This window comes from Panthera tigris, chromosome D1 (assembly GCF_018350195.1).
Source record: "Panthera tigris isolate Pti1 chromosome D1, P.tigris_Pti1_mat1.1, whole genome shotgun sequence".
Taxonomy (NCBI): Eukaryota; Metazoa; Chordata; class Mammalia; order Carnivora; family Felidae; genus Panthera; species Panthera tigris.
The window spans coordinates 105,131,168-105,155,646 of NC_056669.1; the positions used below are offsets into that span (position 1 = coordinate 105,131,168).

At 53.1% G+C, this 24,479-nt stretch overlaps 2 protein-coding genes across 2 annotated transcripts; one reads left to right on the forward strand and one right to left on the reverse strand.

The window, feature by feature from the left end:
* Positions 1–1,640: 1,640 nt before the first annotated feature.
* On the forward strand, positions 1,641–12,198 carry BEST1 (bestrophin 1). The gene is made up of 10 exons (XM_007091983.3): positions 1,641–1,793; positions 3,204–3,298; positions 3,773–4,006; positions 4,568–4,722; positions 5,082–5,159; positions 5,706–5,858; positions 7,215–7,295; positions 7,593–7,744; positions 9,944–10,591; positions 11,630–12,198. Exons 1-10 carry the CDS (start codon positions 1,642–1,644, stop codon positions 11,646–11,648), a joined length of 1,767 nt encoding a protein of 588 aa, XP_007092045.1. The 5' UTR covers position 1,641; the 3' UTR covers positions 11,649–12,198.
* FTH1 (ferritin heavy chain 1) lies at positions 12,105–14,949 on the reverse strand. Its single transcript, XM_042958542.1, has 4 exons — positions 14,626–14,949; positions 12,956–13,102; positions 12,526–12,651; positions 12,105–12,431 (listed from the first exon to the last, which is right to left on the reverse strand). The coding sequence occupies exons 1-4, from the start codon at positions 14,737–14,739 to the stop codon at positions 12,267–12,269; spliced, it is 552 nt and encodes a 183-aa protein (XP_042814476.1). The 5' UTR covers positions 14,740–14,949; the 3' UTR covers positions 12,105–12,266.
* Positions 14,950–24,479: the final 9,530 nt, after the last annotated feature.

A 24,479-nucleotide genomic window follows, 5' to 3' on the forward strand; every position in this document is an offset into this window, starting at 1 on the left:
GGCCTGGGCCGGGGCTCCCTCTCTCGTGTAGCTCCTGGCACCGGAGATGAGGACCAGGGCCCCGGCCCCACTCCCGACAGCTCTCCCTGCAAGACCTCAGCCGTCAGAAACAGATCCTTCAGTCTCTGGATTTGAGGGGCCAGAGAAAATGGCGGGATTGGGCCCATGGTGGAAGGGAATTGCCCCAAATTCTAGCCCTGGTCTCAGCCCCCACAGCCCCCAGGAAGGAATTAGAGGGGCCCTGGCCAGGCTGTGCTGGCTGCTAATGGGCAGATTATGAGGAGGGGCCAAAACAAGGGCTCCTTTGTGGAGGCCCTGGATTAGGCAGTCAAGTGACCGCCTAACACACGCATGGGCAGGGTCACTGGCCGCAGGACCCCCAAGAGTCCCGTCGGTCCAGTGGCCAGAAATGTCGTGGGATTCCCTGAGAGGACTGGAGCTCCTCCTGTGAGTAGCGGTTGGCCCAGGCAGGTGGGGCCGGGGCTTTGAGGGCCCCTGGGGTAGATGGCTGTCCTTGCAACAGTGTGGGGGATGCGGACACATGGGCAGCACATGTGCGCGTGGCGGGGGTGGGGGGGGGGTGGGGGGGCACCAGTGTGTGTGTGTGTGTGTGTGTGTGTGTGTGCAAAGTCTCTGAGGTGGGAGGTGGGAATGAGTTTGGTGTGCACAAGGCACAAAGACAGCCACCCCAGCTGCATCAGAGCGAGTAGGGGGAGGGCAGGTGGCAGCCATTGCTTCGGGAAGTTTTTCCTGAGCACCTGCTATGAGAACACAGTGGGAGCTCCCATTCTAAGGCGGGAATAGGCAGACAGCCAATTCAAGTATAACAAGAGAAATGCTATGGAGAAAAATCGATAAGATGAGGGGACAGAGAACCAGTGGCACTGGGAGGCTATCTCCAGGTAGAGTAGTTGGCTGCATCCTTTCTGAGCAGACGACCCGAAGTGGGAATGAGCCACACAGATTAGGAAGAGCATCCTCCAGGCACAAGGATTAGCAAATGGAAAGGCCCTGGGGTCACTGATCAGTAAACATTATTTGAGCATCTCGATTAGCAAGTGGAAAGGCCCTGGGGTCACTGATCAGTAAACATTATTTGAGCATCTCGATTAGCAAGTGGAAAGGCCCTGGGGTCACTGATCAGTAAACATTATTTGAGCATCTCTACCAGCCAGACTCTGTTCTGGGCAGTGGGGACAGGGAAGTGGACAAGACCGACGAGGCCCCTCACCAGTCTTGGTCCAAAGTGGCTGAGGGTGCTTGGGGAGCTAGTGAACAAGATGGGCTCGGGGGACCAAGCCCAATGTGTGGGCTTTGCTATTGCTGTTGTCATTACCTCTGTCAGACAACTTAAGGGCACAGACCTATCTGTGTCTTCTCTGCCAAGGCTGTGGGCAGCTCTGGGCTCACTTCCCTGGCTTCCCATGTCCCACAGTCAAGAAGAGCCAAAAGGGCCTTTGAGGCCACCTCATCCCCCTCCCAGTGTCCAGACAGGAAAGCTGAGGCCCAGAGCAGGGAGGAGTCCTGGCTAAGATCACTCATGACGCCCAGACAAGCTCTGACCAAGCCCCCTGCTCCCTGCCAGGCCCTCATCGGTGTCCCTCCCTGTCTGTCTACTAGCGTGCCCCCCCGTGCTCAGTCATGACCGTCACCTACTCAAGCCAAGTGGCTAATGCCCGCTTAGGCTCCTTCTCCCGCCTGCTCCTGTGCTGGCGCGGCAGCATCTACAAGCTGATCTATGGCGAGTTCCTCATCTTCTTGCTCAGCTACTACATCATCCGTTTCATTTACAGGTGCAGGGGGACAGGCTGGGGTGGGGCCTGGGAGGGGCGCGGCTGGGGCTTGGAACAACTAGGGGGACGCTCTTACAGGACCAGAGTCCTATAAGGCTGACCTGAGCTCCTAGCCAAGCCCTGGGGGCTGGGGGCTGGGGGCTGGGGGCTGGGAGGACATAAAAGGAGTCAGACTGGGAGGGCAGCTCACGGCAGGCCAGGAGTATCTTTCTCCCAACTCGGGGACAGGCCCGGGAACCCAGGCCTTACCTGGTCCCACTCAGCCAGCCTGTTTTCCTGAGTCCCACACAAGCTCAATCCCAGACCATACTTTTCCCCCCCTCCAATAAACATGTTTATTTAAACAATAAAATATAGGACAGATACAATCACAGAATATACGAAAGCATTTTGAATGGAGAAAAGCACTTATGACCGAAATGGATTGAAGGGCTCTTACATAGGGAAAGTTCTTGGATTCGCAATTACAATGCCAATAACAAAGCACATTGATTTTCTTTGGTTGCTACTAGGCCATCAAGATCCTTTTTTAAGAAAAATTAGAGTTCATTTCTGAGAGTTTTAAGTTGATAGCAAAATTGAACGGGAGGTAGAGAGTTTCCATATGCTCCCTCGAACACACACAGCCTCCCCCACTATCAACGTCCCACGGCAAAGTGGCCTATGCGTTGTAATGGATGAACCCACACGGTCACATCATTGTCACCCAAAGTTCATACTATACACCAAGGTCCACGCTCGGTGTTGTGCATTCTGTGGGTTTGGACAGATGCGTAATGATATGTATTCATCATTTTAGTATCATACTCAGTAGTTTCACTGCCCTAAAAGTCCTCCCGGCTTCACCTATTCAACCCTCCCCCCCCATACATATTTTTATTAAAAATATTTTTTTAATGTTTATTTATTTTTGAGAGAGCACGCACACGCACGCACACAAGAGGGGGAGGGGCAGAGAGAGAGAGGGAGACACAGAATCCGAGGCAGGCTCCAGGCTCTGAGCTGTCAGCACCGAGCCTGATGTGGGGCTCGAACCCACGGACTGTGAGATCCTGACGCGAACGGAAGTCAGCCGCCCAACCGACTGAGCCACCCGGGCGCCTCATATGCTTTTTAAACACCAAATGCTATTTGAACCTGCTTGGGATCCTTTAAAAGGGGGTCAGTGGTGCCTGAAACTGACTCCTGGCGAGACCTTCCTATAGCCCACAGAAAACCTCCTGAGGGGGCCTCTTCCAGCCATGGAGCAGAGGCCCCCTTGGGGCTTGGGGTTGCCAGAGAAGGACGGGTTGGGCCAGTGAAAGGGGCAGGGAAGGGTGGGGGAGCAAAGCGGCAGTCACATTCCTACCCTAGGCCTGGATGGACGTGGTACCTGTCTCAGCCATGTCTACACATCCCCCTCCCCCCCAGGATGGCCCTCACGGAGGAACAGCAGGTGATGTTTGAGAAACTGACTCTGTATTGCGACAGCTACATCCAGCTCATCCCCATTTCCTTCGTGCTGGGTGAGCTCCCCCTTCTGAACGTCGGGGTCCCAGGGGCTGCTCCAGGCTCCAGACAGGGACACTACGAGGAACTAGCTGGTGAAGGCCACTGGAATGTCAGTGCCTCTTGGCAGTTCACAGAAATGGGGGGACTGCCCCCAGACGGAATGAAGTTAGACATTAGGAAGGACGTCCTGCTGTTGGCACTCAAGACCCCAGTTTCTGAGGGCAGCCCTGACAGGGTCCCTGGAGCCTCTGTGCAGGAGGGGAGGGGTCTGGCAGATTTCTGGGTTAAGCGGGGGGCCTCTGGAAGCAAGAGCTTGGGGCTCTTGTGCCTTTCTGCGGCGATGGTCTTCCCCTGCTGAGTGCCTTCCAGGAGGGTTGGGGCTGGGCCCCGCTCCCATCACAAAGATGGAGAAACCAGGCGTCGCCCTTGTTTGGCTCTGGCCGCAGCCTGGGCCCTCGCCTCGCCCCCCTCCCCCTTCTCCTGCCCAGGCTTCTACGTGACGCTGGTCGTGACCCGCTGGTGGAACCAGTACGAGAACCTGCCATGGCCCGATCGCCTTATGAACCTGGTGTCGGGCTTGGTGGAGGGCAAGGACGAGCAAGGCCGGCTGCTGCGGCGCACGCTCATCCGCTACGCCAACCTGGGCAACGTACTGATCCTGCGCAGCGTCAGCGCCGCAGTCTACAAGCGCTTTCCCAGTTCCCAGCATCTGGTGAAAGCAGGTGGGCGGGGGCGGCGGGGCGGGGGCAGGGCCGGTGGGTGGAGCCAGAGGCCTGCCTGCTGATGATTGGGTGGGGATGGGGTCGACCCCTGGGTCGAATTGGGCGGGGCGGAGTCAGGTGCGCGAAGGTGGGTGGGGCGAGGCCCGGGGAACCACGCGAGGGGAGGGTTTTGAGATATGGCTAAGGACCCTTGAGGGATGAGAGAAGAGTGGGGACTGAGGGCCCGGAGTGGGGCTTTGGGAATCGGCAAGAAAGTACCGGTCTGCCTGCCTCTGTCCTTCCCCGTCCAGCTCTGCGGGTTTTCAGTCTCTGACCTTCCCTGGCCCTTACCTGAGCTGGTCCTCATTAAGAAGACAGACACTTCTCACGCGCTCAGGCCAGAACAGCACATAGTAGGCACTCAGTAATTATTTGTTGAAAGAGGATGGCAAAGAAGCTCAGAGGTCCCAATGAACTTGGCCCTAAATCCTGGGCTTCGGCAAGGCCTGGCCTAGCCACCCCTGCCAGCCCGTCCCTTCTGCAGGTTCCCCCACGCGCTGCCTTCTTAACTCCACCCCGCAGGCTTTATGACCCCCGCGGAACGCAAGCACTTAGAAAAGCTGAGCTTGCCGCACAACACGTTCTGGGTGCCCTGGGTGTGGTTTGCCAACCTGTCAATGAAGGCGTGGATCGGAGGTCGAATCCGGGACCCTGTCCTGCTCCAGAGCCTGTTGAACGTGAGCTTCCCGACACAGATGGGGCTGTTGCAGAGTGGGGACGGTTGTGCCCGAGGTTGCACAAAGTTTCCTACAAAGAGGAGGCTTGCGGGTCTTCCCAGAACCTGCCTTGAGATGGTAGGATTTTGTCCAACAGCATTCCACAACCCACCGTGGCCCCTTGCCCCCGGTTCCCTTCCCACTTCCTCTCTAGAGTGAGCCCTGGAGATCCTGGTTCCTTTTTGATAGATGAGGAGACTGAGGCACAAAGAGGTTAAGGGAGCTGCCCATGACCACACAGCCAGGGGCTGGACCATGAGGGCTTGAGCTTGGGAGAGCACACGGTGGTCAGAACCCCAACCCTCCCTCCTGCTCCCCAGGAGATGAACGTCTTGCGTACTCAGTGTGGACTCCTGTTTGCCTATGACTGGATCAGTATCCCACTGGTGTACACACAGGTGAGGACTAGGCCAGTGAAGCTGCCCATTTGGGAAACGAGGTAGGGGGTGCTGGCAGGACTTGGAGAAACAGCCTGTCATAGGAAGGGCTCACGTAGGGGCTAAGAGGCTCCCCTGGGAGTTAGATCTGGACTTTGCGGGTCCTCTCCAGTGCCAAGTTGGAAGAGTCCAGGCTCCTGCCTGGTTCAGCCCAGCAGAGGCAGTGTGATCATCCCTATTTTATTTTATTTTATTTTATTTTATTTTATTTTATTTTATTTTATTTTTTATCTATTTTTTTATACGAAATTTATTGTCAGATTGGTTTCCATACAACGCCCAGTGCTCATCCCAACAGGTGCCCTCCTCAATGCCCATCACCCACCCCCCCCTCCCTCCCACCCCCCATCGACCCTCAGTTTGTCATCCCCGTTTTAGAGATCACAGAGACCCAGAGTCACTGGACTGCACAAGTCAGAGCAAGGTCTCGTTCTCCCAGCCTAGGGAGCTTCCTGACTTCAGGGCCTCCCCCAGCTCATTTCTGCTGCCACCTCCCTTTCCTCCCAGGTGGTGACCGTGGCGGTTTACAGCTTCTTCCTGGCTTGCTTGATCGGGCGGCAGTTTCTGAACCCGGCCAAGGCCTATCCTGGCCATGAGCTGGACCTCGTTGTGCCCGTTTTCACGTTCCTGCAGTTCTTTTTCTATGCTGGCTGGCTGAAGGTGAGATTCTCTGCCTCACAAGACCGGGTGAGGTCACGGCCAGGAGGTCCATGCTCAGCCAGGAAAGGAGAGTCTCAAATGTGGAAAGTGGGCTGCTCAGCCCCGCCCACCACCCTCTGGTCTCCTCCTTCCCTGTGTCTTAACATAGGAAGAAACCGAGACCCAGAGAAGAGCGGGACTCGCCAGAGGCCTGTGTCTGATCCCAGTGCTTCACCCGAGGCCTAGGACATAGCCGGCTATCCTAGCCCCCATCCTTTCAAGGCAGATTAGCACCACCTCTCCTTACTCAAGAAATCTATCCAGGGCGGGATGGGGGAAGGTGTCTCATCCCCACCCCAAGTGGCTTTTCCAGGTTTTCCTCCCACTACATCCGGAGCTGTCCGTAACAGGAGTTCTGAACAGCACCATTTCCTCTCCATCTCTTTATCTTTCCTCCCTTTTTTTTTTTTTAATTTTTTAACATTTATTTTTGAGAGACAGAGCAAGACAGAGCATGAGTGGGGGAGGGGCAGAGAGAGGCAGGGGCACAGAATGCAAAGCAGGCTCCAGACTCTGAGCTGTCAGCACAGAGCCCAACGCGGGGCTCGAACCCACGGACCGCGAGATCATAACCTGAGTCAGACACTCAACCGAGTGAGCCACCCAGGCGCCCCAGATCTTTCCTCCATTTCTCACCCACCCTCTGTCTCTTCCTTTTTTTCCTTTATTTTTTGGTAGCGGTGGTGATGGCACGTTGCCTCCTCCCTCCCTCCTGTGCATGGTTTGCGCGCGCGCGCGCACACACACACACACACACACACACACACACACACAGCTATTCCTTCCCCATCCACACCCTCAGCCCCTCAGTCATCTTCGCTTCAAACCAGATCACACCCATTTTTCTGGTTGAAATTCCCCAGCGGCTTACGGGATGTCCCTTGAACCCTTAGTGCAGCTCACCCCTACTGCGGGGCTTTGTCAGGGGACTTCACAGGTTACTGCCAGGATTCATCCTGCCTGGGCCACCCTTTATTTGATCACAGCCTCAACGTCTCTGTTGCATTGAAAACAATGAATAAATGAGTGTTTGAAGACTGGAATGAGTAAATGAACGAACGCACAGAATTCTGGAACTCCGGGGAGCATATAGGTTTGGGAGGTACCAGTGATGACTGGTACTGAGTGACACAATGAAGGACAGCTCTTCCCTGAAGAGCTTCCCTAAAGGGAAGGACATACTGGCTTTGGAGATGGTGGTTAGGGAGGCCAGGCATCGAGGGGGGTGTGGAACTAGAAGGAGCTGAAAGTTTAAGGCCAGGGAGCAGGCTGCAGGGAATCTACCTGAGGATTTCCAGAGCCTCACCTCTCCCCAAGGTGGCAGAGCAGCTCATCAACCCATTTGGAGAGGATGATGATGACTTTGAGACCAACTGGATTGTCGACAGGAGCCTGCAGGTATTTGGGGAGAGGGGGCGCCTATCCTGTGGTCCTTCCCTGAAAGGGCCAGGGAGGGGACCCCACAGGTCTGCAGGAAGGCCTCACCGTGAACTGCCCCCTCCCAGCCAACCATTCATTCACAGGATTCTCACCCCAACTTCTGAGGCTGCAGACGGGCATCAGTCTCTCCATTTCACAAGTAGGGAAACTGAGGCCCAGAGAGAGGGAAGTGACCTCTCCAAGTCATCTAGCAAATTCAAGGTCCTGCTTGGGCTGACCTTTCTGCTGGATTTTCCTTCTGTGCCTGGCAACCAGGTGTCCCTGTTGGCTGTGGACGAGATGCACCAGGACCTGCCCCCAATGGAGCGGGATATGTACTGGAATGATCCAGAACCACAACCCCCCTATACAGCTGCTTCCGCCCAGTATCGTCGACCCTCCTTTTTAGGCTCTACCTTCAACATCAGGTGAGCAGTGCCCGGGACCACTTTGGTGAGTCGAAAAGCCCAAGTGCAAGGGCCTCCCTGAAAACTTAGAATAGCGCTGGTTAATACATATCGGATATGTGCTAAGTGCTGGGAATTCTGCTAAGCTCTTTGTATAAACTCTCTTTTTCCTCCCAATGGTTTGGTACCTCCAGTTTTCAGGTGATTAAGTCCAAGTTCAGAGAGGTTAAGTGGGTTGTCCAGCCCAAGGTCACATAGTTAGCAAGTGATACACGTGGACCAGGTGTGTCTGCTTCTATCCCCACATCCTTACCTTGTACTGTTTAGTAATTCCTAAAGCCGTAAGGGATTGTAGGTACAGCCAGTCTAAGCCCCCCACGTCCAGAGCTGGAAACAGGTCCTGAGAAAAGAAGGCACTTACTCAAGGGCAGTCAGTGATCAGTGATGCAGTTGGGATGTCAGAGCCTGGTTCCCAGCTCTGGTCTGGAACTACGTTTCCTGATAAGCCAGGGTGTTTGGACGGGGAGTGAAAGCGGGGAGGGGGAGGAAGTGAGGGGAAGGACGGCAAGCATGTCCCCAGCAAGACGCTGGGTCACCACAGGTAACTTCAGGAAGCCAGACTTCCCTGACCATGGGTCCTGATTCCCTGATTCCGTCCGAATCCCTTCTAAGCTGCAGCAGGGTCACAGCGGGCTGAAGGGCCATCCCAGACAGCCCTCTGTCCCCAGTATGAGAGTGGGGAGGACTTTATAGAGTCACCTGCATGTCAGGATCCATACCATCAAGATTTTCTTCCACAGTATTAAGCATTGTTGTCTATTTTTTTTTTCTTCGAGAGGCTTTTTAAAGTTTATTTATTTTTGAGAGAGAGAAAGAGGAAGCACAAGCGAGACAGGGGCAGAGAGAGAGAGAGAGAGAGAGAGAGAGAGAGAGAGAGAATCCCAAGCAGGCTCTGCACAGATGGACAGATGGTGGACCCCCGATGCGGGGCTCGAACTCCCAAACCGTGGTATCGTGACCTGAGATGAAGTCGGGTGCTTAACCAGCTGAGCCACCCAGGTGCCCCAGCACTATTGGCTTTTAAAAACCATATTATCTGGGGCGTCTGGGGGGCTCAGTCAGTTAAGCATCTGACTTCAGTTCAGGTCATGATCTCGCGGTTTGCGAGTTCGAGCCCCGCGTCGGGCTCTGTGCTGACGGCTCGGAGCCTTGGAGCCCGCTTCGGATTCTGTGTCTCCCTCTCCCTCTCTGCCCCTTCCCTGCTCGTGCTCTCTCAAAAATAAATGTTAATAAACAAATAAATTGATTAATTAATAAATAACATAAAAATAAAAACCAAATATTCTCTTAAGCCATAATTAGAATTAGCGAGTCTCTAGTAGGTGTGAGGAAGGTTTGAAAAAGCGATCACATGAAGGCTGGAGGCTTGCTCGGGTCAGAAACATTTCTGGAAGTTGCTTTTGAATTCCATGTGGTCTGTACTCTGGCAGCTGAAGGTTGGGTGGAGGACAGAGAACAGTAATACATAGACCTTGTCTGCAAGGAACACACAATTCAGTGAGGGGACTCAAACCCAAGGCCCCAACTCTGGATACAAGGTGCAAAGTACCAGGTGCCTGGGGGAGACGGAACATAGAACAAGAGACCGCCTTTGGCCTGGGAGGTGGCCTCCAGCTGGACCCGGAGCTGGGCCTTGAAGCATGGGGAGAATGTGGACACGAGCGAGGGCAGGCCACACTCTGGGATAGGCGGGCTCTTCCCTGCAGAGCAAAGGCCTTGGGCTTCCAGAAAGCCAGACTTCTTTGTGGATATGCTGCTCCGCAGTTAACAACCGCAAACCCCCAGCCTGCCCAGAGTCACTCCTGGGCCTCATGTGACTGACCAGACCTGGGGAGCAGTATTCTGCTCGCCTGGAGTGAGGGATGCTCACGAGAAGATGGAGATGAAGACAGAGCCCTCAAGTGCCAGGCTGGGGGGGGCGGGGGGCAAGGAAGGGTTAGTCAACACGGGCAAGAGGGAGGCACACAACAGTGAGGGGAGCCGGGCCTGGAAGGATTCATAGGGCAGTAGAGGATGGGTCGGGAGAGAGGTGAGTCCAGGCATAGTGAGAAACACTGTGTGTCTTTGGCTTTGGGCCATAGAGAGGGAAAAGAGGGGGTGAAGGAGAAGTCAAGTCAGGCTTTGGTCCTTGTCCGCTGCTCAGCCGAGTCTCCTTTACAGTCTGCATAAAGAAGACATGGGGTTTCAGGCAAATCCAGAAGAGGAGGAGGACCCTCAAACTGGCATCATTGGCCGCTTCCTAGGGCTACAGTCCCACGACCACCATCCCCCCAGGACAAACTCAAAGACCAAACTACTGCGACCCAAGAAAGAAGGCCTTCTCCAAGAGGGCCAGCCCAAGAAACTCGGGAGTGCCAGACAGCACCCTAGGAACCAGGAAGGCGGCAAGCCTTGGAAGATTGAGGAGGAGGATGATGTTTTCGAGACTGCTGCACTATACGGGAGGTCAGGCTACCACAGTGCCCCCCAGACGCCCCTCAGCCACACCCCTATGGTCTTCCCACCTGGAAAGTCAGCACCCTCCGGCCTTCGCAGAGTCTCAGGCACAGACAGCGCTGTCAAAGACCAAAGCCTACAGCCTGTGACTCCTGACAGAGAGAACAGTTTTGAACTGCTCTCAGATGGCATCGGGTCCTCAACGGAGAACCCACAATCGGGTCACATGAAGAAGAAAACCGTGGAGTTTAACCTGACCGACGTGTCGGAGACCTCGGAACATCATCTCAGAGAATCACATTTGGACCAGTCAAGCAACATAGAGATAATACTCAGAAGTCACGGAGATCCCTACTGGGCCTTGGAAGACAGGTCTGTTCTCTACCTTAGCCAGGTCACTTCACCTCCTCCCCTCCCCACACTCCCACCCACATGGGGGGAAGCCCCACCAGCTTCCCTTGCTGGGAGCCTACCCTTCCTTCCACCATTTTTCCTACGGTTCCCTCACTGCCAGAGCATGCTGGACTCACACCTTGCATTGCCTTGGGGCACACACCTGGCCACCTCAGCAAGGGCCCTAGTTAAGTGCTGAGGGCTTTTGCTCATTTCCCCCAAGAGCCCGATACCACCAGGAAGAGTCCCCTGGGTCCCAGGTGAAGGAAGCAGAGGTTGCACTGACTGGAACGATGCCTGGGGGCTACCAGGCCCAGGCTTAGGTGGGCATGTTATCCCTGGAGCTCACTTTTGGAGGAGCAGACCCAAAACCATGAGGCAGAGCTAGGGACTCTAGGCTGTAACCAAAGAACTCCACTCACTACCCAGCCTCAGCTGGGTGACCGCATATGAACACTCCCCCACAACCCTTCAGTGATCCTGGGAAGTATTACACCCCTGGGAACTGGTAGATGGTCAAGGTGAGGGTGGCCAGGTCCCTTGGGGTATCTTACTGCTTTGGGGAACTCATCAGGACTTCTGAACTTCAGTGTGCTCTTCATGCTGCCTCGGGGGTCCATCCAAAGCTGTCAAAACCCTAGTGTTTCCCTACATTCAGGATTTCACCCATTAGACCCACCCTACCCCACCCCCAATCATGATGTGGGAAGTGTAACTTCCTATTTCTAGATTCTCAAGCAGTTAACTTCTGGGTCAGAAAGCACACTTTGTGATTAAAAGCCCGAAAAGGGCTACCATCGGTTTTGTTTCTAGCCAGACAGAAACTTACGAATCACCGTGGCTTGTTTGGGAAGGGACATGAATGTAGTCGTTAGCAAGGAGATGGTTCTGTGGTCTCCTGACACTACTGATGTTTTGTAGTTTAGATGTCCCAACCTTTGCCGCACTACACAACTAGTTTTAACACTGAAGTGGAGAGCTTCTGTACTCACGTTAACTTTCTCCAATTTTCTCTAGGGATGAAGCACACTCTTAGTCTGTTTCCCCGAGAGGGACGCTTCGCCGGCCTGGTCCTACCTGCATGTACACCAGCGGGACACTGATCCAGTCATAGCCATATAGCTGTCCACACTGAAGCATACGTTCGTATGACAGCCTGAATTAAATGGTTGGCTTAATGGGTAACAAAATCAGTAGTTTCGGGACTACTTAAGCCTTTAAGTGCCTTTTGTACATAACAATTGTGAAAGCTAGACCGAATCACCGGAAACATGTAATTCAAAACATCAAATTCAGCATCCGGAGTCCTTACGTCCTGTCTGAATTCCACACCCCCAACCTTGACATCTTTTCCAAACTAAAGAGTTGAATAAATACAAATCCTCCCAGGCATTTCATTTGGCTACCGTGGTTGAACTGCAGCACTCACAGATTTTGCAAAGAGGACCTAGATCCATTTCTAGCCCATCTCAACTACTCAAAAGACAACAGCTGGGTACCAAATTACTTTATTTGAAGGAATGGTACAAATGAAAGAAGTTAAGTAGATGTTTTGGTACAACTTCTAGAAAAGGGAAAGGTAACCCCAACACGCATGCACTGCCTCGGTGACCAGGGAAGTCACCCGTGTGGCGATGGGAAGACAGCCTAAGGCTTAGCTCTCGTTATCACTGTTTCCCAAGGTGTGCTTGTCAAAGAGATACTCTGCCATGCCAGATTCGGGAGCCCCCATCTTGCGCAGGTTGGTTACGTGGTCACCCAGTTCTTTGATGGATTTCACCTGCTCATTCAGGTAATGCGTCTCAATGAAGTCGCACAACTAGAAAACAGACATGGGGAAGAATGTTAGCGGTAAGCTTTCCCAGGAGAGGCAAACGGTTCCCTCCCTGGGCTCCCCGGCTGTCAGTACTCACATGGGGGTCGTTTTTGTCAGTGGCCAGTTTGTGCAGTTCCAGTAGTGACTGATTCACACTCTTTTCCAAGTGTAACGCACACTCCATTGCGTTCAGCCCGTTCTCCCAATCGTCACGGTCTGGTTTCTGAACGAGAGGGGGTCAGGTCAACGCACCTGCAGCCTCTACCAGCCCACGAGTCAGCAAGCACCTCTAACGCGCGCTTCACAAGGGACATCCAAGTTTCTCCCGCAATGGCTTCCAACTTAACACCCTCGCCCACTACTCTTTGCCTCCTTTAGCTTAGATGGTTAAGCCTAAAAAAAGCCCAAAACCCCGAAGTCGCCTCATTTCATCAGGGCAACTGCTAGCTTCCGAGTGATTCCTGACACCCGAGGACTGCCACGTAGCTTACTTAGGAGGCACGGCACCTCTAGGATCTTTCGTTCACCTTGATATCCTGAAGGAAGATTCGGCCACCTCGCTGGTTCTGCAGCTTCATCAGCTTCTCGGCATGTTCCCTCTCCTCATGAGATTGGTGAAGAAAGTATTTGGCAAAGTTCTTCAAAGCCACATCATCACGGTCAAAATAGTAAGACTGAAAGGGGAACATCAATGTTATGCTAAGGAGTCCCAAGAAAGGCACCCTGCTGGCCTAAGTCTTTCTTTCTCAAAGCACAGCAAGAAAGGGATCTGTGCTGAAGGAGACTGGGGGCAGGTTGTGTTCCTGCAAAGAACACAACAGTAATTACCGTGTCTTTATTTTGGTCCTTGAAATTGAAAGTTTACTACAAGGAACCTTTAGACTATCATGGAATTGCCCCCAGCATGGAATTTCTTAAGGCTCTGTATTAGTGCAAAGTTCTTCCGCCCAACGTCCAATTTGATTGGAGAGGGTGTTGGGAGTATTTACCCTGTACAAATAGTGCCTTCTCTCTCTACTCCCTGGTTAACCCCTGTCAGAACATGAACTTGTCAGCTTACAGCAGCCTGTGAAATTTCTAAACAAATTTCTAAAATTAACCCATTAGGGATGGTGAGCTGTGGGCAATGCTAATGTATACAGATACATTGCCAGCAGAAAGCCAAAAAAAAAAAAAAAAAAAGGCAAAACAAAAACCCTGAATACAAATATGTTGCCAGCAGAAAACAAAACAAAAACACAAAAAACCTGATTCAGTTTTAGACACTTGCTGTATTCAGGTATTCCTCAAACGGAACGGCAGTCATGGAAATCCAGGCCTGTTTTCAAATGCATCTGGAACATGTCTATTCTTGGATAATTTGCACAATCATAAGACAATTCTAAGTAAAACTCCCACCACCTCGCCTCAAAACCAGGATTTTGGAAAACGGAGCCCACTGATTGGCGCATGGAAAAATTCTTTGCCCAGTTACTGGCGGTGTACTTTATCCGAAAACCACGGGTTCAGTTAGAGGGCCACAACTCTCAGGCACCAAAAAGATAAGGAATTAAGTATCCAGGCGAAAGGAGGGATGACTAAGACAACTGTGTCCTCGCAAGGGGAGATTTCCGCGCTTCGATTCAAGTGGGACCCAGAGATAAGCACAACAGAGGGGTGGCGACGGCTGCTCGAGAGTGGTCAGCCTACAGGAGATAAGCCACTTAGCACCAGACCACCCCCGCCCCTCCGGGCCGTTGCCATCCGACACCATTACCCAGCAGGCTCCGCCATACCCGAAAGGGGGGGGGGGGCGGTGGGGGTGGGGAGAGGATGGGGGCTGGACCACTTCGCCTGTTACCCAAGCCAAAGGACGACCTCAGGATCACGTGATCGACGCAGGGGAAGGGATGGAAAGGCCAAAACCACCTTCCTCGCTGCAGGATCGTACTGGTCGCAACCGTGGCCGACTCCAGGGTTTCAGCAAACCAGGCTCTCTTTAAATATAAAGGGGGTGCGCAGAGGCGGCCCTGCCAGGGGACACTCGGAAAGGGCGAACTCGCCAGAAGGTCTGCGCAAGTCCCGGGAGACCTCGAGCAACGTCCATTTTCTTGCAGGGCGCGCGCGGAGGCGGGAGAGGCCGCCCGTTAGCCACACCCCCGCCCCGCCCCGCCCCGCCCCGCCGCCCGCGGCCCGGAGAAGCCGCGCCCGCGCTCACCATGGACAGGTAGACATAGGAGGCGTAGAGCTCCAGGTTGATCTGGCGGTTGATGGCGGCCTCCGAGTCCTGGTGGTAGTTCTGGCGCACCTGCGAGGGGGACGCGGTCGTCATGGCGGCGGCTGAGGAGAGGCGGCGGCGGCGGGCGGTGGCGGCGCTGGAGCGGCGGCGGGAGCCTTGGGGCGGTCCGAGGGCGCTGTGAGGAGATGGCGGAGGGCTGGCTCTGGGCGGCCGGCCGGAGGAGGGTGGTCGAGCGCCGGGTTCCGTCCAAGCACTGTTGAAGCAGGAAACCGCGGCGACTCTCGGCAGACTGTGGCGCAGATGGCCGCGGCCCCGCACTTATAGTGGGATCGGGCGTCAGGCCCGCTCGGGCCAATCAAGCCGCCCGCCCGCCGGGACAGGCCCCGCCTCTTCCGGTGGGCGCGCGGCCCCGCCCCTGGGGCCCTGGGGGAGGGCGGCGCTGCGGGGGGAGGCCGCGCGTGTCCCGCCGCGCGTGGGGCCGGAGGCGTCCTTGCGCTGGGCCGCGCCTTTGGTGCAACTGTGGGGAAGACGTGCGGAAGGGCAGGAAGCCCAGCTCGGAATCCGGGGCCCAGGGCGTCCCGGGTCCCGGAGCCGACGGAAAGCGCCCCAGGCCCCCGGGGCGTCGGGGCGATTCCCGAGGCCCTGGGCTGGCTCCCCGAGGCTCTTGGCCAAGGGCACGTTAAAAATCCGAGCGGTAGGGCAGCAGTTACCCACACTCGAGGTGACTTCCTCGTCATGCAAATTGGGAAACTGGAAACACGGGCCCTAGGAGGCCGTGTGAGTCAGAGATGTGGCTGGGAGAAGGCTGGCTTTCTCTTCGTCAAGGTCTAGCAAGGAGCAAAATGCAGGCCTCGGCCCGTCCCTGGTTGTCCCCCGCCCTTCCGATCCCGTCCGCCTTTTGCCGAAAGCAAATATGGCTCCTCCTGCAGCTATTACAACAAAGGCTGGGCGGGCTGTTTCCCGAGAGGCCTGGACAGGGCCTTCCCTGAGGGAGTCCTGGCGGGGTGGGCCGCCTGGGCTTCAGAGAAAATCCAGAGGACGATTTTCTTTTCTAAAGAAAAGACAGGAGAAGCCACTTGGGTCTGGAGACGAAGCCATGAGGCCGTTTTGAGATGGTCTCTTTTATGGGCCCCACTTACAGGAGACGTCTCCTGGGGTTACCCTTGGAGAGAAGCCGGTGGGGCTGAATGTACGACATGACCTCCGCGACAGGTGCAAGGAACCCTGGAAGGGCAGGGCTGCTGGGTGTGGCTTGCAGCTGTGCCCCCGGCACGAGTAGGTGTGGATTCGAGGATGGCAGAATTGGAGTTAGGCCCGGGCTCCTGTCTTCCAGATTCCCAGTCCGCCGGCTTCGAGGTTCACTGTTCTTAACCGGGTTCCTTCAACACAAGTGGGAGACCTATCCAAGACCCCTTTCGGGGTGCTCACAGACATGAGACTGGAGACTGAACTCCCCAACCTTAAAAAGGGAAGGAGCTCTATTAAAAAAAAAGAAGTTGCTGATCGAATTACTGCGATTTCTCTTTCTTGGGTCTCTGCTACACTCCTTTCAAAATGAACGAGCACATGTTACTTTCAGGAAGAAAATTTTAGTGGGGCTAGAGCTACAAAAAATAATAAGCAGAAGGCTGCTGGGAGAGCATAGACAAGGGGTGCCTTAGCGTGTCTGGGGTGGGAGATCAGGGCAGGCTTCCCAAGGGAAGTGACAGTTGAGCTAAGTCTGAAGAAAAAGCTAGAAAGAAGGTGGAGTGGAGGGAGGGAGGGAGGGAGGGAGGGAGATGGGGAAGGGAATTCCAAGCCGGGAGAACAGCATATGCAAAGGTGTGGAAATGGATGGCCTAATCAAGGTAACTTAAGAAAGCGTTGGCCTGGAAAATAGAGTCTATGTTGGAGAATTCTGGAAGGCTGATAGCGGGTCAAGGTGGGGAAAGACTGTGGGCCATAAAAAGGGGTTCAATTTTATCCTGGGCGATCTGAAGACACTAAAGGATTTCTAAGCAGGGAGATACTACATTAGTTTTATTTTTGGAAATCTTACACTGAATCCATAGAAAAGCTCTCCTATATTAGCAGTAAACAGCAGTTAGAAAATGTTACAAGAAAAAAGTATTTTTAACTTACGCTGGCAACAGAAGCTTCAAGTACCTAGGAATAAAGTGAACAGGAAGTATATGAAGAGAATTAGAAATGTTTGCTGCTGGCCAGAAGAGAAAACCTGCATAAAGGAAGAAACACCATGGATAGCCAACCTCAGTTTTGTGAAGATGTCACTTGTCCCCCCATGGAAACCTATAGATTCAATGCAATTTCTGTAAAACTCCACGGTACATTTTGGAACTTGACGAAATGATCCTAAATTTGGAAGAATGCATGTGTAGAATAGCTGATAAGCATTTGTCGGAAAAAAGGTTCTGAGGGTTTGCCCTCAGGGCCTGATTTGCCCTCTCTGATATTTAAAAAGTACTGTATAAAGTCGTCTAAGCAGTTGGTACCGGCTCAGGAAGATATGATATATCAGTGTTAACAGTCCTATTCGGGTACTTATGGGAACTTCGTAGATGCCGAAGTGACCTTTCAAATTTGGGGAGAAAGAATGGGTTCAACAAATGATGTTGAAACAATGGAGAGTCATATGAAAAAAAAAAATGACTCATTGTATTTCAAAATGTGTTCCAGACAGATTAAAGATCCAAGCCTTTAAAAAACAAAAACACCCATGAAGTTACTAAACGAATATCTAGGAGATTATCTTTTAAAATTCTGGAGTAGGGAGTGTTCTTTTGAGGTTGTAAAAAGCCATAAAGGGGCAGTTGGCAGATTGACTACTTAAAAAAAATGCAAAGTTGGATGGCTGGGAGGTCCAGTGACACGGAGAGCAGGTGACAGACTCAGCCACGTGGGAGAGTGGCACCTGGCCGCCACGAGACAATGCGGAGGACGATCAACGATGGGATTGTGCCAAATAAAAACAGCCAGTGTCTTCAGAAGAGAAAGAATCTGCCAAAGAGAAAATCAATGACACTCCCAATTCCTGTAAGAGCTCCAAATTGTTGCAACAAGTTTGCAAACCCGAAAGTTACTACAACTACCTTGGTGATCAGCTGCACTTGATTACAGGAAGAAGGAATTTAGAACAGACTTGGCCTATTTGCAAGAGGAACAGAGAGAATCCAAAATTTCTGGGACTTGTGGTATTGAAGCTAGAACTGTTTGTCTTTTTCAACCAGTAAAAAATAAAATGGAGAAATAACTTTGAGTAGCAAATGCTGATTAAGATGAGTCCTCAGGACAGTGACCAAAATCAAGGACATGGCTGACACAGAGTTTGTGAAAATGAATTAAAATTGTTCCGGGCCACCTGGGTGGCTCAGTCGGTTAAGCGTCTGACTTCGGCTCACGTCATGATCTCAGGGTTCGTGGGTTTGAGCCCCGTGTCGCGGGCTCTGTGCTGACAGCTCAGAGCCTGGAGCCTGCTTTGGATTCTGTGTCTCCCTCTCTCTCTGCCCCTCCTCCACTACACTCTGTCTCTCTCTCAAAAATAAATATTAAAAAATAATAAAATAAAATAAAATTGTTCCTAGTAAGTCCTTTCAGTTGTACAGAGCACTTGGAAAAAGAACAGAGGGTATGTCCTACAAAAACTTGGTAAGTCCAAAATACACGTAGTTACATCTTTGAGGGAGGCATACCTAGAAGAAAAATTGTGGGTATAGCTATAGGAATATGGAACAGACTGGAATCAAGTAGATAAAAAGCCAACAAAACTGTTTTTTCTTTGCAAAAATGAGTGATTTAATTTTTTTGATTAATTACAATAAAATGCACAGAATCTTACATGCTTGATTAAGGGCCAGTGTTGACCCTTGAATCCAGCTGAAACAAGATACAGAAGATTTCCATTATCCTAGAAGTTCCTTTGTATCCCTTTCCAGAAGTTTTCCCCGTGCCCCCCAAGACAACCAGCTTCTGACATTTTTCAATATTGATTAACTTCGCACGTTCTAGAATTTCACATCAATGGAATCATAAAACAACAAGCCGTAAGACAAAAGATGCCATAAACCAAGTTAAAAATACAAATGACAGGGGCGCCTGGGTGGCTCGGTCAGTTAAGCTTCCGACTTCGGCTCAGTTCATGATCTCACGGTTCTTGAGTTCAAGCCCCACGTTGGGCTCGATGCTGACATCTCAGAGCGTGGAGCCCGCTTCGGATTCTGTGTCTCCTTCTCTTTCTGTCCCTCCCCACTCGCACTCTGTCTCTCTCTGAAAAATAAATATTAAAAAAAAATACAAATGACAAATTGAGTTGATATTTGTAGCTTGGTTAAGTAGTGACAACGAATAACTAAAGTATAGAATACTTGTGTGTATGATTATATGTCATGCACGCCTAAGTCACTTTTTGCTTATCTTTCCTGCTGGATACTGTAAGCTCCTGGAGGGCAGGGTTGTTTCTGCCTTCTTCATCCTGCACTTCCAACATTTTGCAAGGTGCTTGTTACTAGGTGCTCTGTATCTGTTGAGCAAACAGAAGACGGCTGCAGGATTGAATGTGGAGGGTGAATTACAGTCAGGCAAGAGGGCTGGGTACTGTTTGGGAGGGAACAGCCCTGGCTCTCAGCAGAGGAGACAGCAAGAAGATGTGAGATATGAGGGGGACAGAATAGACAGGACGAGGTGGCTGATTGGTAGTGCGAAGGGTGGAAGTAAAGAGTGGGGGGTGGGCAAGAGAGCCCCCAGCCCCTAGGAGCTGGGTGAGTGTGGGACGAAATGCAGGTTGGAGGGAAGGCAAGCTTGCTTTTGGACCCTGGGGTGCTGACTCTCGGGGCCTCCAGGACATCCAGGCGTACAGAGCCAGCATGACATTGGACCCACCTGAAGGAAGTTGGTCTATTGCAGAAAGTAGGTTTCAATAATGAGTATTGGCTCTGTGCTGAGATAAAAACACAGTTGCAGTCATGAGGGAGAGCTTTGACTGTGGTAAGCCATTGGGAGAGGCTGGCTGGGAAGAATGAAAGGGAAATCTTGTGCTGGGCTGAATGTGTGTGTGTGTGTGTGTGTGTGTGTGTGTGTGTGTGTGTGTGTGTGTGTTTGCTTGGGCCATTCCCCACCTTCTGGGAACCCTGAGTGTTAGAACTGCCATTTCCAAGCCTCTAGATTCTTTCAAAGCTGTGACCTGCCCTCTGGACCTTTGCTGACCAGGATTTCGCCTCCCTGCCCCTCCAGCCCCAGCTCCTCGTGACTTGGACGAGGCGGGGCGTTTGGCTGGCCTCCCGGGACAGCCACCTCTTGGGGCTGGGAGCGGCGGGAGGGAGGGCAAGCCAGAGAAGAGCCGGGCTAGTTTTTTTGTTGTTGTTGTTGTTGCTTTTGTTTTTATTTTTTCTGGAAGACACTGGCTTATTCCAGAACTGGAGGGGGAAGAGGCGGGGTGGGGGGGGTGGGGGTGCAGGGGGTGGGGTTGTGGTCGACAACTGCTGTCCCACCGTGACTCAGCACTCTGCTGGTCTGGAGGGTTTGAGCTTTGACTCCAAAAGTGCTTTGTCATCGAGGGGCGGGAAAGACTAGGAGGCTTGGAGGGCTGTAGCTTCACTCTGAGGAGTGAGTGGGTGAACACCCCCATCTTCGCGTGTGGCCGGTTGCCCAGGCTAGACGAACAACGAAGGGATCTGGATCACCCAGCCAAGGAAGGGGGCTAGTGGTAATCACTTTTCCTACCTATTTCTTCCTCAGCGTCGTCCCACCCCACAGTGAGGCCTCTCCCTTCTAGGGACTGTCACCCTAGGGTTACAGTTTAGGACTCCACAGCTGGAAAGTCATAAGACCCTTGCAACGTTAAGGCTGCCAAAAGACTTGGGAGTTTCCACGTCACCATGTTTTACAAATAAAGAGGTGAGAGACCTGTAGGAGGCCAGGCTTGCCCAAGGCCATGGTCACTGGCAGAAACACAAGCTGAAAATGTAGACCAGGACACAGGGTGGAGTACAGCGTGGTCGTTAAGAACAACGATAAACTTGTTGCTAGAATGTGTATATCACGTGATGTGTATGTGAAAAAGCGGAGCCCCAGGTAGTTGGTGCAAAGGCGAGGACGCTGAAGAAAAATCCCGGGGCTGGAAACCTTGGTGGGGACCGAGAGGGACCGGGTTGATGTTTTAAGTGAACAGCTAACGTTTCAAGTGTCTGGGATTCACCCCGAGGTTCAGGAAAGCGAAGTGTGCAGGAAGTTGGAGTTCGGAAACTTCAAAACTGGAAAGAATGACACCGAGGCAGATTCCGGTGCATTTCTAGACGATGCAGCCGCGATTCGGAGAACTTGGCCTTAACACACTTCTTGAAAACCCAGAGGCAATGTAGACTCAAAGTCTAGGGGCTCCGGATCCCCCCTTTCCAAGAGGTTAAGGCCAAAAGCCATGACCTGGGATGTTGAGGATGATTGAGCGTGGAAGGCCCCCGTGTTTAAGGCAACTCAGGCCTTCCTGCCTCTGTGGGAGCTCCCGCTGGGAGAGCCCAGCACACCATGTCTCTGCCGGGGACCTTATCCCTCGGGCCCTGGCTGTTGTTTGCTTGTCTACCTTCCCACTGGACTTTGAGCTGCGTGTTACATTGTGTCCCCAGACCCCAGCACAGCCCAGGCGCCCTTCCATTTCTAGCAGCTTGCAGCCCTGGAGATCTCTTCTAGAATCATCATGCCCAGTGGAGAGCTGGCCTCTGCCTTTGGACTGGAGGCCTTTGGAGGTCAAGGATCTTGCCTTTGATGATGTCCTTCTAAAAGACCCCATGACTATCTGCCCTTGGAGACACCTTGGAGAGGTCACCTGGCCTTTCTGAACTTTATTGCCCGTATTTATTTACGGTATCTGGAGCCAGCCCTCCCCCGTGCTGCCCTGGCTGCCCCCTCCCCCACTGTGGGTGTCCTCATCGCCACAATTCATGCTGCGCCCCATGGCCTGGTACCCAGCTCCGTGGCGTTCCCATGTTACCCGGTCTGGGCTCAGTCACGCCCCTGCCCCCACACTGCCTCCACCAGTAGGAGAGGTGGCAGGTGGGGAGCAGTGCTAGTGGGCTTAGAAGGAGGGAAAGAGAAGGGTGAGGCACTCGCTTTGGCAGGGGCCGGGCAGAGAGGGCTGGGAGCACCTCCACTGGGAAAACCGACACTTGTGACGTCCTCGGTCTTTCACGGTGTCCACGCTTTGCCTACAGCTGGAGGTGTCTTCTGATGCCGGTTGGGGAGAGGAGGCCCCAGTCATCTGTGGCTGCTCCCGGCGTCCCAGGCTCCTTGTTTCCTGTCCGTGTGTGCTCCCACCTGTGGCCTTGCCCTCTTGTCTCTTTTCTGCCCCTCCCAACTTTATGAAAGGCTCCCCAAGGGTTCTCCACTGCCCTGGGGGCTGGGGGGTGGGGGAAAAGTGTGACTTTTCCACCCAAAACGAACATAACATTGTGGGTCAACTATACCTGAATTAAAAACAAGGAAAGAGTGGGGGTGCCTGGGTGGCTCAGTTGGTTAGGCATCTGACTCTTGATCTCAACTCAGGTCGTGATCTCAGGGTCATGAGTTAAAGCCCCCACGTTGGGCTCTGCGCTGGGCTTGAAGCCTACTTTAAAAGAAGAACAAAAGTGTGATTCTTCTGTGTGTCCCGAGGCCCTGCCCACTGCCCAACACTCCCCTCCGGGACCTCCTCTCCAGCCCTTCCCTGCGGCCCAGCAGCGATGCCCTCATACCTGGAGAACTTGGCACAGCCGGTCCCTTTGCCCTGAACTTTCTGCCTGAAAAACGACCCAGTCTTCAGAAGCCAGCTCACATGTCCTCTGAGAGGCTTCCCTCCCTCCCCCCTGCAGAGTGGAGAATGTCCATTCTCGGACAACCTCGTGCTGGATTTCATTTCAGATCTCAGCTCCTACTCACGTTCCCTGTTGTTGAGGGACAGGCCCCCCGCCCAGCCCTTGTCTCACAGGTTGGCTCTTTCCACCCCTTTCTCCCTCTTTCTACCTCGCTCACAGAGCATGCAGATGAGTCTGTCTGGGGGTATGAGGCTTATTCTGCAGGAGAGACCTGGGGACACTGCGAGGCATTGGGGGCTGTGACCACCAGCTGGGGATAGTGAGGCCAAGGTCACGGGCTCCCTGCTCTGAGGACTGGTCCCCTTTGTCTGCGTCTGTGGCCACAGAATGTGTCCTCAACTGGAGGAATCCGTGGGAGGCCACAAGGGGCCTGGATAGACATGTCAAAGGTTTGGTTCTCTCTACTAGAGAACGGGCCATGTGCTTCCTGGAGATGGGACCAGAGCATTCTTGGAGTCGTTATCATCCTGTAAACATAACATGCCAGAGAGTTGACACAAACTGAGTTGACACCTTCTGGTGGCTGGAACCAACGAGGCCTCTAAGGAGGAAGTAGGGCAGGTAGCCAGGCTGTAAGCAGAGGGGGAGACCGCAGGTCAGAGAGGTTCAGTGACTGCCTCACTTGAGGTAGCACAGCCGGCCGGAGACCCGGAGCCTAGCTGTGCAGCAGTTTTCCAGATCAGGGGCCCTGAGGCCTCGACTGCAATTCTGAAAATCCGAGGCATCCAAGTGGGCGGTCGGCGCTTTTAAAGGAGTCGCTATGATCGCGCCAGCAGCAAATGGGTGATTTTCAACATCAGCAGTTTGATTTGATTAGTAGCTGGAGTCTGCTTGATGGGAGCTGGCGATTCTTCAGAAGACGCTACTGGGGATCCTGCAAGGCTCAGTTTGTGGGCTTGGTCTTGAGTTCTATCTCCTGAGCTTGATGCTTGTGGCTGGCAGGCTTCGGAGATGACCGGGAAGCCTGGGGACCCTTGGTTATTCAGTGGCATCGCTGAGCAGGGCAGCTGGGTCCAGACCCACTCTTGAGACCTGAGGATATTTCTAGAACATGCTTTTAATAGGGACCGAGGCTGGTTCCTCAGACCCCCAGTGCTCCCCATGGGTCCGGAGACCTCTGCTTAGCCACTGGTAGACGCCCCAGGGTTGGGATTTGTGGGTAACGCCTCCTCCAAGGGCCCACAACCCCTCATTCCAAACACAGGATCTGAGCATCAAGTAAACTCTTCCCAAAAAGCCTCTGGGTACCTGGAGCTGAAACTGACTACTTATCAGGGCACTTAACACGACCCCCTTCCCAACTGGGGCAATCCCACCTCCCCAGCAGGGCCCTGAGTGCCCCCTCAGCTTTCTCGGTAGAGGACTTTCTAACAAAGCTTGTGGTCTAGGACAGACGCTTAGAAGAAGCCTGTCTGCCTAAGTCAGACCCAGGACAGCTTTCCCAAGGGAGAGGAGACTGCCTGCCCTTTCCTTTCCTACCTCTTTAGTTCTGGCTGTACGGAACCCCCTTTCAAAAACGTCCCTGCCTTTTTTAATTCTCCGGAACAATTAGTCAGAATTAAGTATCTAGGTTGTTTTTTTTTTTTTTTTTCCTACTCGCTTACCTGTTCTGCTGTTCTTTCAACATTGTGGGTGTGCATGTGGTAGCAGTGGGAGGAACCCAGATGCCCTGCTTTTTTCTGGAGTTGGTGATTTTTTTCCCCAAGATTCACACCTACTTCCCCAACATTCACCACCCCCTTCTGGTTATACTAGATCCGGATTCTCCTCTGGGGAACCATTGTCTCCCTCCAGCCGTTGCTATGGGCGATGATTAAAATGGCCTGTATCCCCAGATGCAGGAATAGACAGGTTTTCTGTCATTTGCAATCAATTCTCCAATCCATGTGCCTTTTTCAAAAAAATGTTTTAGTTATTTCTGAGAGCGTGCACAGAGGGGAGGAGCAGAGAGAGGGGGACAGAGGATCTGAAATGGGCTCTGTGCCGATAGCAGTG